Below are 15,655 nucleotides of genomic sequence, written 5' to 3'. Positions count from 1 at the left end.
ACCATATTTGCATCAACAAAACGTTCAGGAGGACTATAGAGGACGTGAGAACCAAGAGAAGAGCTGATATAGCACTTGCTGGTCGCCAAGATGAAATTGAAACTCAAGAAGCACTGGACAATGGGGCGGACAATATCACAAAAGTTCAATATAGCCTTTCTTCAGGATACTAGCAAACTCAACAAATTCAAGATAGTCCTCAGCAACAAGTTCCAGGCCTTTCATGATCTACTCAATGGAGAAGGAACTACTGTGGAGAGCAACTGGAAGGGGATCAAAGAGGCAATCACTTCAACATGTCATGAGGTCCTGGGTCACAAGAAGCAACATCATAAGGAATGGATCACTGTTGATACACTGGATAAGATTCAAGAAAGAAGGAACAAGAAGGCAGCAATCAATACCAGCCGAACAAGAGCAGAAAAAGCCAAGGCATAAGCTGAATACACAGAAGTAGACAAGCAAGTGAGGAGAGGCATCAGAACTGACGAACGTAAATATGTGGAGGATTTAGCAATGACGGCGGAAAAGTCTGCAAGAGAAGGAAACATAAGACAATTGTATGACACGACAAAGAAACTCTCTGGAAATCGCCGCAAACCAGAACAACCAGTGAAAAGCAAAGAAGGCAAGGTAATCACCAACATTGAAGAGCAACAAAACAGGTGGGTAGAACACTTCAAAGAACTCTTGAATCGACCAGCTCCACTGAACCCACCCAACATCGAAGCAGCACCCACGGACCTCCCAATCAATGTTGGCCCACCAACAATTGAAGAAATCAGCATGGCCATCAGACAAATCAAGAGTGACAAAGCAGCAGGATCAGACAACATTCCGGCAGAGGCACTAAAAGCAGACGTAGCGGCAACTGCAAGGATACTCCACATTCTCTTCAATAAGATTTGGGATGAGGAAGAAGTACCAACAGACTGGAAAGAAGGACTTCTGGTCAAAATACCGAAGAAAGGCGATCTCAGCAAGTGTGATAACTACAGGGGCATCACTCTTCTCTCAATACTGGGAAAAGTCTTCAACAGGGTATTGTTAAACAGGATGAAAGACTGCGTAGATGCCCAACTTCGTGACCAACAGGCAGGATTCCGTGAGGATAGATCTTGTACAGAGCAAATCGCAACTCTACGGATCATTGTGGAACAATCAATTGAATGGAATTCATCACTCTACATCAACTTCATTGACTACGAAAAGGCATTTGATAGCGTGGACAGAACAACACTATGGAAGCTTCTTCGATATTACGGCGTGCCTCAGAAGGTAGTCATTATAATACAGAATTCCTATGATGGATTAGACTGCGAAATTGTGCATGGAGGACAATTGACAGACTCGTTCGAGGTAAAGACCGGTGCTAGACAAGGTTGCTTACTCTCACCCTTTCTCTTTCTCCTGGTGATCGACTGGGTCATGAAGACGTCAACATCTGAAGGGAAACACGGAATACAGTGGACGTCTCGGATGCAGCTGGACGATCTAAACTTCGCAGATGATCTGGCCCTTCTATCCCAAACGCAACAACAGATGCAGGAGAAGACGAACAGTGTGGCAGCAGCCTCAGCAGCAGTAGGTCTCAATATACACAAAGGGAAAAGCAGGATTCTCCGATACAACACAGAATGCACCAATCCAATCACAATTGACGGAGAAGATTTGGAAGATGTAAAAACCTTTACGTATTTGGGCAGCATCATTGATGAGCACTGTGGATCTGATGCAAATGTGAAGGCGCGGATTGGCAAAGCAAGAGCAGGATATTTACAACTGTGGAACATCTGGAACTCAAAGCAACTGTCAATCAACACCAAGGTCAGGATTTTCAATACAAATGTCAAGACAGTTCGACTGTATGGGGCGGAGACCTGGAGAACTACGAAAGACATCATTCGGAAGATACAGGTGGTTATTAACAGTTGTTTAAGCAAAATACTTCGGATCCGTTGGCCGGACACTATTAGCAACAACGTACTGTGGGAGAGAACAAACCAGATCCCAGCGGAGGAAGAAATCAGGAAGAATCGCTGGAAGTGGATAAGACACACATTGAGGAAAGCACCCAACTGCGTCACAAGACAAGCCCTCACATGGAATCCTCAAGGCCAAAGGAAAAGAGGAAGACCAAAGAACACATTACGCCGAGAAATGGAAATAGACATGAGAAAAATGAACAAGAATTGGACAGAATTAGAAAGGAAGGCCCAGGACAGAGTGGGTTGGAGAATGCTGGTCGGCGGCCTATGCTCCATTGGGAGTAACAGGCGTAAGTAAGTAAGTAAATAAGTGCTTCTATGAGCAATACTTTTCGGAGCAGAACTGAATTTGAAAGAGGACGGTTAAACCATCAGTCCATGAAATCATAGACTATTGAGCTGCCCCTTGTCGGTAATATCAACATAACCTAGTTGTGAATCTGGGCAATAACTGAGTTAAAAGTCTAACGTGATGATGCATCTGCACTTACTATATATCTTCCAGTAAATCTTGAGTTTCAGTATGCTTCTATGTATACTTCATTTCTTCGTTCCGAAACATATTCTTCAGTGTTCACTGTCTCTCACTAATTTAAAAAAAGTTCTCAGTCTGAAGTGGCTGGTGATGTTGTTCAGAACGAAAATTATGGCTCCGCAATTAAATCATCCAGCTCAATGAAGAAAACACTCTTTAAATGGATATAACTATTAAGCCATGTAATCAAGCGAGTTATGCACAGAAGAAAAATTATAATTCTGAATTTCTAGTTAACAAATTATACAGTTAATAAGTAACTTATTGTTATTTGGCATTCCAACATCTGGTTTTGACTTTGGCAAAAAATAAGTCTTAGCTAATATGCGGGTAAAACTACGTGATTGGAACGAGATTAAAACAACTGAATACGAATTTTCTGTTAGTTTCTAGCTGATCAGAAAACAGCTTTCGTAAACTGATAGTTCACAGAAAAGAAAACAATAATATTATAAAGCATAAACAGATTCTACTTATTCAGTGGATCGATTAGTGTTTTCTACAACTTACTTTGCATTTACATCGAAAAAAGTGACGTAAATTCATCGCATATAGGTCGTCTGTCTCCTCAAACCCTTGAAAAACCCTAATGTATTCTTAATAGTCCCCACATTGTTCCTAATTAGGGCTAAGGTTAGGAGGTTAGGATTATAGTTTTCATCATGAACTTGCATTAGCTATCATATAAAAATGCTCTGTAATCATACGGAAGAATATCTTTCAAGCAGGATTAAGAGTTTATGGTTGAGATGTGGAGATAGTGGTAGAAATGAAATATTTTGTTGAAATAATCAAACTTCGGAGTAAAGTTAATTTTTGCTCTATTGATATCATTTAATAAAGAAAACCCTTATTATTCATTATTCATGTCGAAACTTGATAATTATAGCTGTATTTTTGTTTGACTATGAATCATTTTTAAAACTAAATACCATCTCGTCGTTGGTTAAAAAGTAGTTCAAGGTTGTCCATATACTTTGCTTACACCGAGATGGTGTCCTTTTGTTGGTTAGATAAAATCTACAGAGACAGTTGAGAGTTTGATATATTAAGAACTATCATTTTTACTATGTAATGACAATGATGACTTTTTCTGTTATCATTTTAAATGTGTTGACCAATATACGAAGGTATTTGTACTTCTCGTAATTTGTAATGTTCGAATTTCACTTAACGTGTTAAATTCAGGTTCTTGACTTTGATTGGCTCGTCCTTATACTACACTTTTATCAATAAACCAAGCTGGTACTTTAAACATTCACTACTTTGACTTAGTCTTGTTTCAGCGAGGTCTGTTTCATAATGAACATCAAATTTTATAAGTGTGACTGTTATCCGTAACTTATAAATCCCATCTGTTATTATTGTTTTCATAATAAACATGATTGAATAAGTTATTAAAACCATACGAAGTGTATGGTCCAGATTTGTTTGACACAATTACACGTTAACTTAGTATATTAGAAATATATTAGAATACAGTTCTTAATTTACTATGTTAGTCTCCTTAACGGCTTTCCATCTATATTACTGAATAACTCGACCAGAGACAATATGTATACAATTTTCCTACCAAAACAACTCTAATCCAACATATAAAAGTTTTATATTTTTAAATAAGTGTAACCCACACTTTTGTTCATTCTATTTAAAACACATAAATTCTGTTACAAACTACCACAGGAAAAAATGCTCTGCACAAATCAAGACAAAATATAGTGTTCCTGCTGTCTTGAGTATGCTAAAACAGCTTCCGGCAGTTACTAGACGTATTTACTGCTGCCAAGGTGTCAACACATTACAACCACGATGTAGCCCAGTCCTTACGTAAGGTTTATGAAATATCGTGAGCCAAGTACCTACGCCCATCATCGGACTCGAGTTTAACTAAATCAGACTGACATGACCAAGGGAGTTTTGGAGAGCTTGGATTAATCCAAAGGTTATAATTGGGGTGTCTTTCAAAAGCACAAGCAACTTGCCATTTCTATGACATCGTGCAGATATACTCATTGCTCGTCTAGAATTCTCAGTGAACTGATAGCTACCACCGAACCTAAGCCGGTTTATTATTTGGCTGTGACAGTAGGTATAGTCGATTTGCTCATATTAACCCATTTAGGACAATAAGTTTGCTCAACCTCAGAGACCAAGATAGTTTTGGCTCATACTAGAGTGTGCTTTGAGTTAATGTGGGTACTCCAAACGGAGCGCTGTTCTTGTACACAATCACCTCGTTGGTAGCTGGTCGCAATGTAATCAATCCAAGTCCAAATTTAAGTTGCGGAGCGAAAACGTCAGGTGGCACATAGGCAATAGCTGTGTCGGAAGCTGATCGTGCACAGAAAAAGGATACAGTCTCCACATAGTTACAGGACAGAATCACCGCTATCTGATCGACGAACTGACGTAGGCCATCCGAGCTTCTGTCCTCTATGCCTAGATGCCCATTCTGGGCTTCCAACTTCTCACGTAACGATACAAAATCTATTGTACGTGCTTTCTTTACTTGGTGGCATTTTCATCAAACTCTACAGGTAAAAATCCGAAATTATAATTGTGCTTCAACAGAAAAATTACTAAAGCTGAACTAATCCATGTTATAAACTAAAAATGACAAGTTTATAGTCCATTTTGTTTGAGAATTAGACACAGTATTAAAGGCTTATCTGTAATTATTTTATAATGGCTTCATGTAAAAAGCATTACGCTAAGTATTCAAATGAGATAATTATGGGTAAAGCAAATTATACACCTAGTACTATGTGATATATGAAGTGTTTTGAAATCAAAGAATCTTCGATAAGTATTACCTTTAGTTTTTTCAATACTGAATCACGAGTTTTCATTAAGTTAGACAGTTGTAATTCACGTTTAGTTTGAAGTTGATTCATTTCTTCAGTTTGCCTTTTCAAAATGTTTATTTCTGAGACCAATGTTTTGTTTGTTTTAGTAAGATCAGCAATCGTACATCTAAAAATTTGAACAGTATGAGAAAAGTTTAACTAAAGGAACAAAATAATTTAAAACTAAAAGGAAGGGATCGAGTTATCCGCAACTCCCTGTTATAGATTAGTGTAGTGTAGCGTACCCGGTTTTCTCTGGTGAAAAACATAAGTAAAGGTCAACTAACCAATGATCAATGAGTGCGCAAATTTCAGTCATGATATATAGGTCAGGTACCTCAGTGGTAACGGACTTAACTCCAACATTACTTGTACAGAGGCAAATCCCGAGGAGTAGTATCGGTTTCATGATGATTTAAAACACACCTTCCTTACGAATGTCAGCTGACACAAAACCATAAGTTTAGAGTATTTTGTAGTGTGCTTCCGATTGAATATCATAAAAAATGGACTCACAAAATATATTTAAACTCAGAAAAGACTTATAACTTATGAAACAGAATAATAATAAATTCACCTCAACTGACTTAATTTTGTAGTTCCTCGTAGTTTCACTTTCATTAATGCTAATAATGATAGTCTAAGTTTATTTTGTTTCTCCTGTAGAAAATTCTTCTCATTTGTCATTCCTTCTAATCTTGTTTTTAATTCACTGAATTGTGTTTTAGATTTCAGTAGAGAATCATCTAGTGTTTGAACTTTATTACACATTGTAGAATATTCTTGATTCCATTCATTTTCAAACTTGTTGGATACAAATTAAATAATAATAAGAAAAATTGTATGATTGATTACTATGTTTTTTTAAAAGAAAAACGGTCAATCGAAACCAAAATTCAGCTTTGGTCTTTTTTTGGGGGGGGGAGGTACTGACCGCTTAAGTCACTTCATATAGGAAGAACCTCTTAGAGATAGTAAATGGATTATTACATTTATTTACAGTTTCAAATGCTTATATAATTATTGTTCTTCATACTGCATCAAACAAAAGACCCAATAACATTAGGCAATAATACATAGAAAAACACTAAAGTAGATAGAATGGTTACATTTTTTAAACTTTGTTTGCCTACATGCGAAGTAGGATTAAAATGTTACAATCGACCTTACTCCACATTAATCTATTGAAATAGTTGTAGACATGAGTTGGACTTCGAAAATACATAGACTATATATAGATGAAATGCTTAGTATAGTCTAACATTGCACATGACACACTGATAAAACCAGAAATATTGGTATAATTATCGATTCAATAATTGATATGGAAAAACAGATCCTTAGTATTAAATGACAGGCTTTTTCTAAACATTACTCACGTATCATCAAGTGACTAATGATGAAGTTAGGAGTATGGTACTAGATAAATATGGTTCGTCAGTTGGTGAAAATGTAAAACTTTATCATCTGAAATAGTTAGAGTACATATGATACATTTCCAAGTATCCCTTCAAATCAACAAGCAATAGTGGTTAACCTGAGAGTAAATGGGAAAAAACTCATGAATAGATAAACATATTCAGAGTTCACCCAATATTTTGAATCTTTTTTTAAATTTCTCAACTTAACTTTGAGTTTAACGGTATTCCATGTATTTCATTAGTTTCCATTATATTACCTGCTCTATGTTTGAGAACATTTGAGTCAATCGAGTTTAATTTACATTCATTTGTACAATGATAGTAGTATATTAATTTCTTGTTTAATATATAAACTTAAAAATGTATAAAAAATTCATTTACTTGTTTATATTCGTTTTGTATAATATCCAATTGTTCTGAATAATAATTATGATTCAATTGAATAGCTTCTAATTCTGATTTAACATTTTCATAGTTATTTTCTAATTGCTTAGCTGTTGCTTCTAATTCTAAACGTTTTTGATAACCATCTTGTTTAATTCTCTCGAATTCTGTAAGATTATTTTCTAAATCTATCATCAGTTTAGATTTAATTTCACATTCCTGTTGTTTTAATTAAATGATATAACATGTATTCAACTATTAGAGATTAATTAACAAGAGAAATGTAATAAAATGTACCAAAAGTAATTTGATTATCTGAAATTTAGGACTTGTGAATAAACTGTTTACCTGATTAGGGTAATTTTTCAATTGCATTCAGTTTCAGATTACTAGAATTAAAAACATTACTCAATAGAAGTGTATTGTTAACATTATTACTTAATCATCAATTGATATGAAATATTTATGCAAGAATTTATATCTATTAAAGCCTAATGAATTCCAAAATCAAACAAGATGTATCGGTTTGAACATAATGCTCAGTGATCATCTCTTAGTTTTTCTGAGCTTGTTTGAAAAAAATTCTGACTTTCAACTGACAATTAAGTGACGATTATCAGATAGTTAGCAATATAGAAGTAATCATATATGTTTATTCATGAGTTTAGTTTATTGTATCTGAATAGTAAAAACCATTCACAATCTAGAAACAATAGTATTGTGGTGCGTGCTACTTATATTGATATAAGTAGTATATGACGCAAGTCAGGAATGTAATGTCTGGCGGCAGAAGATGGGAAAAATAAAAAAAGGAAGGGCGGGAATAGAAAGCAATTAGTATGGAAATGCAAGAACAACGAAGTTCGAGATAATTATTGAACATTTTGCAAATTAAGTATTATAGTATGGTTTTTCTATTTTATAAAGTAGCTCTGTAATCGTGTGCTAAATATAGTTGAATTGTCCCCACTGGTGTTCGTGTTCACTACAGTATCAGTATTTCGTGAATAAACTGGGAAACAGAAATATCAACAAGTACTGTACTATAACAGTGATACTCATTAGGATATCCTAGTTTCAATGTTGTTTACATACATTTTTCTAGTTATTTCAGAAGCTATGGAATACACTCAAAGTAACACAGTGAAGTAGATAATTTTGTTTTAATGTATTATTTATTGTACTTTGGTAAAAATGAAATACACTTAGCAAATCTGTTGAATTAAAGGAAAAAGATTTATGTTAAATTACAGAAATAGGTGTATATATATTTATTTGTATACAAGTATAATATTTTGTATATGGATCAAAGTAATGAATTAAATAAATGGAAATTCATTTGATACTTGTACTGTAACGAAGAGTGACTATACAAACTCTATATTTCGGCTGACAAGAAACACCGTAACGTGTATCTAGGTATTTTTATCCACCTAATGTTAAAGAAGATGAAAATCATACTGTGAACTTCATTAACCCTTACCACCCAATTATTCATTGAAGTCGCATACATAATATTGTTCATATTATTTTCAAGTAAAAGTGTTATAGATATATAATATACCCTTGTGGGTCAGGGTAATTTTACATTGGTTTTCAGGAGAACCGGAAACTATCCAGACTTTCACGTGACAACCCAAACAGTACAGCTCAATCCCGTTTAACAGGAGAGCTAGATTGTTATAAATGTAGAAGGAACGAATTGAGCGAAGAAATTTCTTTTCAATTAGTTTTTCATCATGGCTCTACACTAATATATATACGATTTACAATAATAATATAATACTCATCGAGTGGATATGTTACGTAATAATTACATAATGACATTTAAATTAACATTCAGTAATTGGAAGAGAGAGGATTATTAATATTCAAAGTAATCAAGAAGTTGCTATGTTGCGTAATATAAGAAACAAAGAAGGAATAGAATTTTACCGGATGGTCAATAGGATAGTAGTTACATAAGAATCAAGAGATGAATGTTGAGAAGTTATAAGGCTCAAAAGCGATAGAAACAAAATTACAAAAGTTAAAAAAAACAAGTGGAAGAAGTATGAAAAATAGTTCTTTTGAAGGAAATCTTAAACTGATGGTCAGGGCAGAGAAAGTGGTTGTACGAATCTCTTTTGAATGCAAAGGTCAGGTTTCCAAAGTTGTATTGGAAATCTTTACGTCGCTCTCGAGTTCGACCAAATGGAAGGACTCTCAAACGCTACGCCCTTAACCAAATCGATTCTCTAAACTCATACATTGCCGAGATGGTGAAAAATATCAACGAGAGAATTTATGCTGTAGATGATCTCCCTGATAAATTAACAGATCAGTATCTGGACTATGTGGAGATGGTTGTTAACTCAAGAAAGGAAAAGAAAAGAATGAAACTTAAGAAAAATCTAGACAAACAGATTCCAGAAATGAAATTTACATCCAATCCAGGTCAGAACGTACACAATTTCTCTAGTGTTATGCTGGATAAAACTGCGTTAGAAGCGTTATCATTAGGCCCTAAGTTTTGTGACTTCAAGAAAACAGTAAATAAAATGGACGTTGAAATTCAATTCGAAAATCTTTATGCTCAAACGACAGAACTAGTAACTTCATCAAAAGATAATGTAGAAAGATTTAAATCAACACTGGTCGACTGTTGTTTTAAATATTTAAATCATAGACACAACACGAAAGGGATTCTGACGAAAAAACATACAAGAGCTTTAAGAAAACTTAAAACTAATGACAATTTATTAATCATGAAACCGGACAAAGGACATGGGATAGTACTCATGGATAAAAATGACTAAATAAACAAAATGAAAGCCCTTCTAAATGATAAAAGCAAATTTCAGAAACTGGCTGTGAAGAACGACATAGCAGATAAGATTGAAAAGCAATTAACAGGTTCACTGAAAGAAATTAAACAACGTCTTATTTCAGAAAAGGTGTTCGAAATGTTGAAACCTACAGGAACGATGACACCAAGGCTATATGGCCTACCAAAAATACACAAAAGTGGCTTACCCCCTCAATCAATTTTAGATATGAATAACTCAGCGTATCATGCTATAGCGAAATTGTTGGTGCAAATTCTTAAACCATTACACAAAGAAATTGTCAAGCATAGTGTCAAGGATTCCTTTGAATTTGTTGAGAACATAGAAAATCTATCAGTCAAGAATAATTTCATGTTATCACTTGATGTATCATATTTATTCACTAACATTCCACTACTAGAAACAGTTGATTTTATTTGCAATGAACTAACAGAGAGGCGCATAGAAACCCCGATTCCAGCATCCGCGATAAAACAGTTAATTCTTAGATGCACAATGAAAGTACAATTCAGATTTGACAACGAATACTATAGACATCTAGATGGAGTTGCCATGGGATCACCATTGGGCCCTCTACTGGCTGATATTTTCCTTGCAAAACTGGAAAACGGACCACATAAAAGCATAATTAGCCATTTACCAGCTTATTATCGCTATATAGACGACACCTTCATAGTACTAGAAAAAGAAAATGATAAGGACAATTTATTTAATACATTTAATAACGTTCATCCATCAATTAATTTTACATCAGAAGATGAACAGAACGACAGCATATCATTTCTAGATGTCTAACTAAAAAGAAGAGCAGACGGAACTTTAAAAAGAGGGGTACGCAGAAAGTCTGCAGCAGGACAATACACTCATTTCCATAGTGCAGTTCCAATCAGATACAAAAGGAACTTGATAAAGATCTTGACACATCGGGCTAGAATGATTTGCTCTGAAGACACCATTGAAGAAGAATTGAATAATATTCGGAACTTACTTAGTATGAATGGGTATCCCATGAAATTCATAGACAAACATATGATGGAGAAGAAAACAAGGACAAAGATACCCACCTTCCATAAGAAGGTACTATTCATAAAACTACAATTCATAAATGACACCATTGAAGAAATCTTGACTCAGAAACTAAGAAGAGCCGTACAAAAAACATTTAATGCTGCCAGATTAAATGCCATCTTCTATAACTATCCCAAAATAAGAACAGCCAACAAAGACAGACTGCCTGAATTCGCCAAATCTATGTGTATCTATCGTTTCAACTGCTCCTGCGGAGCCAGTTATATTGGGCGTACAATTCGGCAAGTCCGTCATCGCATTACTGAACATCATCCGTCGTGGTTAAACAAAGGACAGGTAAAAGTGATTAAAAGTTCTATTCTCTCTCACTTGGTTGACACAGGTCATCAAGTCGAATTGAATAAAGCTTTTAAGGTTATCTACAATATCCCATCTAATTTGCCACATGGTTTACGAGTGCGTCTCTTGCACATTGGGGAAGCCATCGCAATCCATGTTCACAAACCTGACCTTTGCATTCAAAAGAGATTCGTACAACCACTTTCTCTGCCCTGACCATCAGTTTAAGATTTCCTTCAAAAGAACTATTTTTCATACTTCTTCCACTTGTTTTTTTTAACTTTTGTAATTTTGTTTCTATCGCTTTTGAGCCTTATAACTTCTCAACATTCATCTCTTGATTCTTATGTAACTACTATCCTATTGACCATCCGGTAAAATTCTATTCCTTCTTTGTTTCTTATATTACGCAACATAGCAACTTCTTGATTACTTTGAATATTAATAATCCTCTCTCTTCCAATTACTGAATGTTAATTTAAATGTCATTATGTAATTATTACGTAACATATCCACTCGATGAGTATTATATTATTATTGTAAATCGTATATATATTAGTGTAGAGCCATGATGAAAAACTAATTGAAAAGAAATTTCTTCGCTCAATTCGTTCCTTCTTTATTTACCAAATGGCAAAATGGGAATTTTCGTTATAAATGTAACTCTGAAATTCACGTTTATGAATGTTTATTCACGTTTCAATTTATGATTGAATTCGTCATCAAAGCTTTTAAATAATTTTAGTTGAAGCCATGGATCAACCAATGTTAGATTACCACTGAGAACCTGGGAGCACTGGAAAACCATTTTGTCCTTGTGTGGGACTCCTCAGAAGTGCCTAATCATTACTCTACACGTTGGACCCGAACCTAGGACCTTCGGTCTCGCATACGAACGCCTAACCCCTAGACCACTCAGCCGGCATCTAATGGTTTTAATATCTAATTTCAACTAATCCCATACTAGGACAGAATGGTCGTCCAGTGCTTTCATGTTTCCAATGGTGGTCTAACATTGATCTCAACAAACTCCACAACGCTATACTGATAGATAATTTTAGTTCATCAAAAATTCTTAATTTGAATAATAGATGGAATTTTTCATGCTTATTTATTGTCAGCTCATCATCTGATATGTTTTAGAAATCGAATTATGAAAGTTGTTTTTTAATGTTATTTTATTCATGAGAAGAAATTTTAAAAACCACATTTAAATTTGTTAGTAGTATTTTAAATCCATTTTAAAGAAATATGAAATAGCTTCAATCATGTTGAAAGATAAATTCATGAGCAAACAACGGTAACACATTTCCTATATCTTTCACAACAGCACGATCCGTTATAACTTGTGACTGCCGATTGGAGAGCAGTGACTTATCGATCGAACCAAGGACGCGAAAAACCCGCGCGAGCAGTCTAGAGTCTTGATTGACCCTGCTTTCCACCTAGCCCAGCCAGTTAAGTCCAGAACACCAATTCGAGCCTCTGCGATATGAATCATCATATTTCAAACATACTGAGTTTATATACCAATCAAACAGACCACAACGTACCAATAAAATATGAAACAACATTTGTGCAAGAATTAGCCAGATGTGGCTGTGAATGAGGGAGGTAGTAATTAATATACTGGGTATAACTCAAGAATGGTAAAACTTATAATAATAGTTTATGGGTCAAAATAAAGCTTATAATAAGAGGAATATGAATATGCAGAGTTTAGTTACTTAATAATTATACAATAGAAATATACGTTTAGTATTAGTTCATAAAACGATCCCAAAGTTACCACTCATTATGTTTATCGGGACCTAACATGATCACTGTTATCCCATTTATCTTTAAAATTTAATATCGTATGAGTCATAAAATGCAGACCACCTTGTTGACCAAATCTATTTATTCACTTAATGATAATGCTTTCATAAATTTGTTGAATTGCCTCGATGACTTGACAATGAAGTATCGAGAATTAGCTCATAGATTCCATTTAAATCTCTTCTAATATGATCTGTCATGGGACTGGAATGGCAATGAGATTAGTAATATAGTAAACTATAAAAATAAATCATGTTTTAACAATGATTGTAGTGAAACTATTCCAATAACTGAAATCTTTGATGAACAAGCGAAATGAAAGCATAAGTCACGCGTCTAAACATGTTTATATGAACTTAAAAATCAGTTTGATCGTAATGCAAAGTAAGAGATCTACAAGTAAATACTTTTTTCAGAATTTACCCTAAACAAATAAATAAATTGTTACATTTACTGACTCATCTGTATCGGAAAACATTAGCAAATAATTATACCTGCTCAACACTGATATGCAGTTTTATTAAACATGTTTAATATACATTGCTAATTAGTTTCTAATTGAGATTCAAGCTATTCTGCTAAGTATAAAGTAAGTGACTGATGTGAGCTATATAGGACTTAATATCATACTGTAAATATTCAAGTTCTCATTATTATTTACAGTATAATAGGAAAATCTAAGCAAACATGAGAAAATGTCATAATAATGATACTGGGCTTCGAATGCTTTATTCATATAACTGTGAAACTCAGAACACCAAATTTGTTCTTATATAGGTTTTGCAGCTCATAAAAAATGCATATTTACCTCACACCTAGGACGAATCACTGTAAATAACATTGTTGAGATAGGCGCATCTTATTCTATTTATACTGAAAGTCCTTACCAGGTAGGATAATTGCTTCAAATATTCTGCAATGCCACAACACAAATTATACAATCTAAAGCCTAATGAACGATAAAGTTAGACTAACGATTCTTATTTGTTTGATATGAAATATTAATTGTAGTTGAAAAGAGTATTTACTACAAAAACATAAAAGGTATCAATATTCAAACTATAATAGTCACTATAAGCAAAGATGGGTGGTGGCTATCAGTGGAATCCAGGACGCGCGTTTCGTCCTGTTTGGGACTCGTCAGCTGGATGTACCTGCGTCTCAGAGTTGATGTCCATTCCTGGACTCGAACCCACTACCGTTCGCTTCAAACGCCATCGTGTTATCCACATAGCTACTGAGTCCTGATAGCCACTTGCTTGTGCAATGGGGTGAAGTTTAATTCACTTGATATTGTTTTACTTGAATCTTACCATTGATGTTTTAGGACTGAAATTGATCATTCCCTTATTGGCATATGTGCATACTGTGAGTTTGCCTCGATATTGCCTTAATTTACAAGCATTATAAGCAAAGATGGATAGTGGCTAGCAGTGGAATCCAGGACGCGCGTTTCGTCCTGTTTGGGACGAGGCATACGCACAGTATGCACATATGCCAATAAGAGATTGATCAATTTCAGTCCTTAAACGTCAATGTAAAGATTCAAGTAAAACAATATCAAGTGAATTATAATAGTTACTGCCTAATAAAATCAAATATATATCTTACAGAAGTACCTTTTTAAAAGTATAGAAATAGAAATATGGACTAAAAAGGGACCAAACGATGAGTAAGCGTTTCCGATCATTTGTATATTTCATTTATTTCACCCTGTATGACATTGGAAACATGATAAGAATAGATCATGAATTGACTTTGCAATTAATGAAACTATTTACTGTACTAAACTGTACAAGAACTCTATCAAGCGAGATAGTGTCATATCAGTTAAATAATTTAAATTAATCAAATATCTATCAAACAGTAAAGTGTATTCAGTGTAAAGTTTATTCAATTTAGATAAACTTGTCACAACTCATTCTTACCTATGGTTCCAAAAAAAAAATTACTCATGAAATAAATCAATATATACTACTGTTTTAAAACTTATATCGGTAATTATTGACTAACCTCTTTTATTTTGTGTTGTAAATATTTTAACATATTTTGTTTCTCATCTTGTTCTGTTCTTGTTCGAGATTTAGTTAATTCTAAATCATCTTTAACTGATGAATGTTTTAATTGTATACGATTATAATCAGTATTTGAAACTTGTAATAAATCTTGTGCAGTAAGTAAACGTGATTCAAGTAATTCAATAGATTTTCTTAATTTACCTATTTCATTTTGACTGATATGTAGATTAATTATTATGTTGTAGATATGGAAGTAAAAACAAGAAAAATGATATCAAAACCAAATACAAAACAGACTGATAATACAAGTTATTAACCAAAAAAATAGCAGTAAAATATTAACAAATCGATAAGCAAATAGATGTTTAAGTAACAACTTATGAAATTTCATTTTTCAGTCAGCGGTGAGACTGTAATTTGTGGACGAGCCAATCAGAGGCGTTTCAGAG

At 34.1% G+C, this 15,655-nt stretch overlaps 1 protein-coding gene across 2 annotated transcripts in view; it reads right to left on the bottom strand.

Annotated features, from left to right (window-relative positions):
• MS3_00004239 (uncharacterized protein) overlaps positions 1-15,655 on the bottom strand; it is a 39,707-nt gene that overhangs the window by 8,530 nt on the left and 15,522 nt on the right. For both annotated transcript variants that reach the window (XM_012943911.2, XM_051212126.1), the window contains 4 exons: positions 15,202-15,421; positions 7,172-7,393; positions 5,947-6,173; positions 5,337-5,496 (listed from right to left, as the gene is read on the bottom strand). In XM_012943911.2, the coding sequence (XP_012799365.2) occupies positions 5,337-5,496; positions 5,947-6,173; positions 7,172-7,393; positions 15,202-15,421 (829 nt within the window). The remainder of the gene's footprint in view (positions 1-5,336; positions 5,497-5,946; positions 6,174-7,171; positions 7,394-15,201; positions 15,422-15,655) is intronic.

Source organism: Schistosoma haematobium, chromosome ZW, assembly GCF_000699445.3.
Source record: "Schistosoma haematobium chromosome ZW, whole genome shotgun sequence".
NCBI classification, from domain to species: Eukaryota; Metazoa; Platyhelminthes; class Trematoda; order Strigeidida; family Schistosomatidae; genus Schistosoma; species Schistosoma haematobium.
Note: the sequence above shows the minus strand (reverse complement) of the source record. Positions and strands in the feature narration are given on the sequence as shown.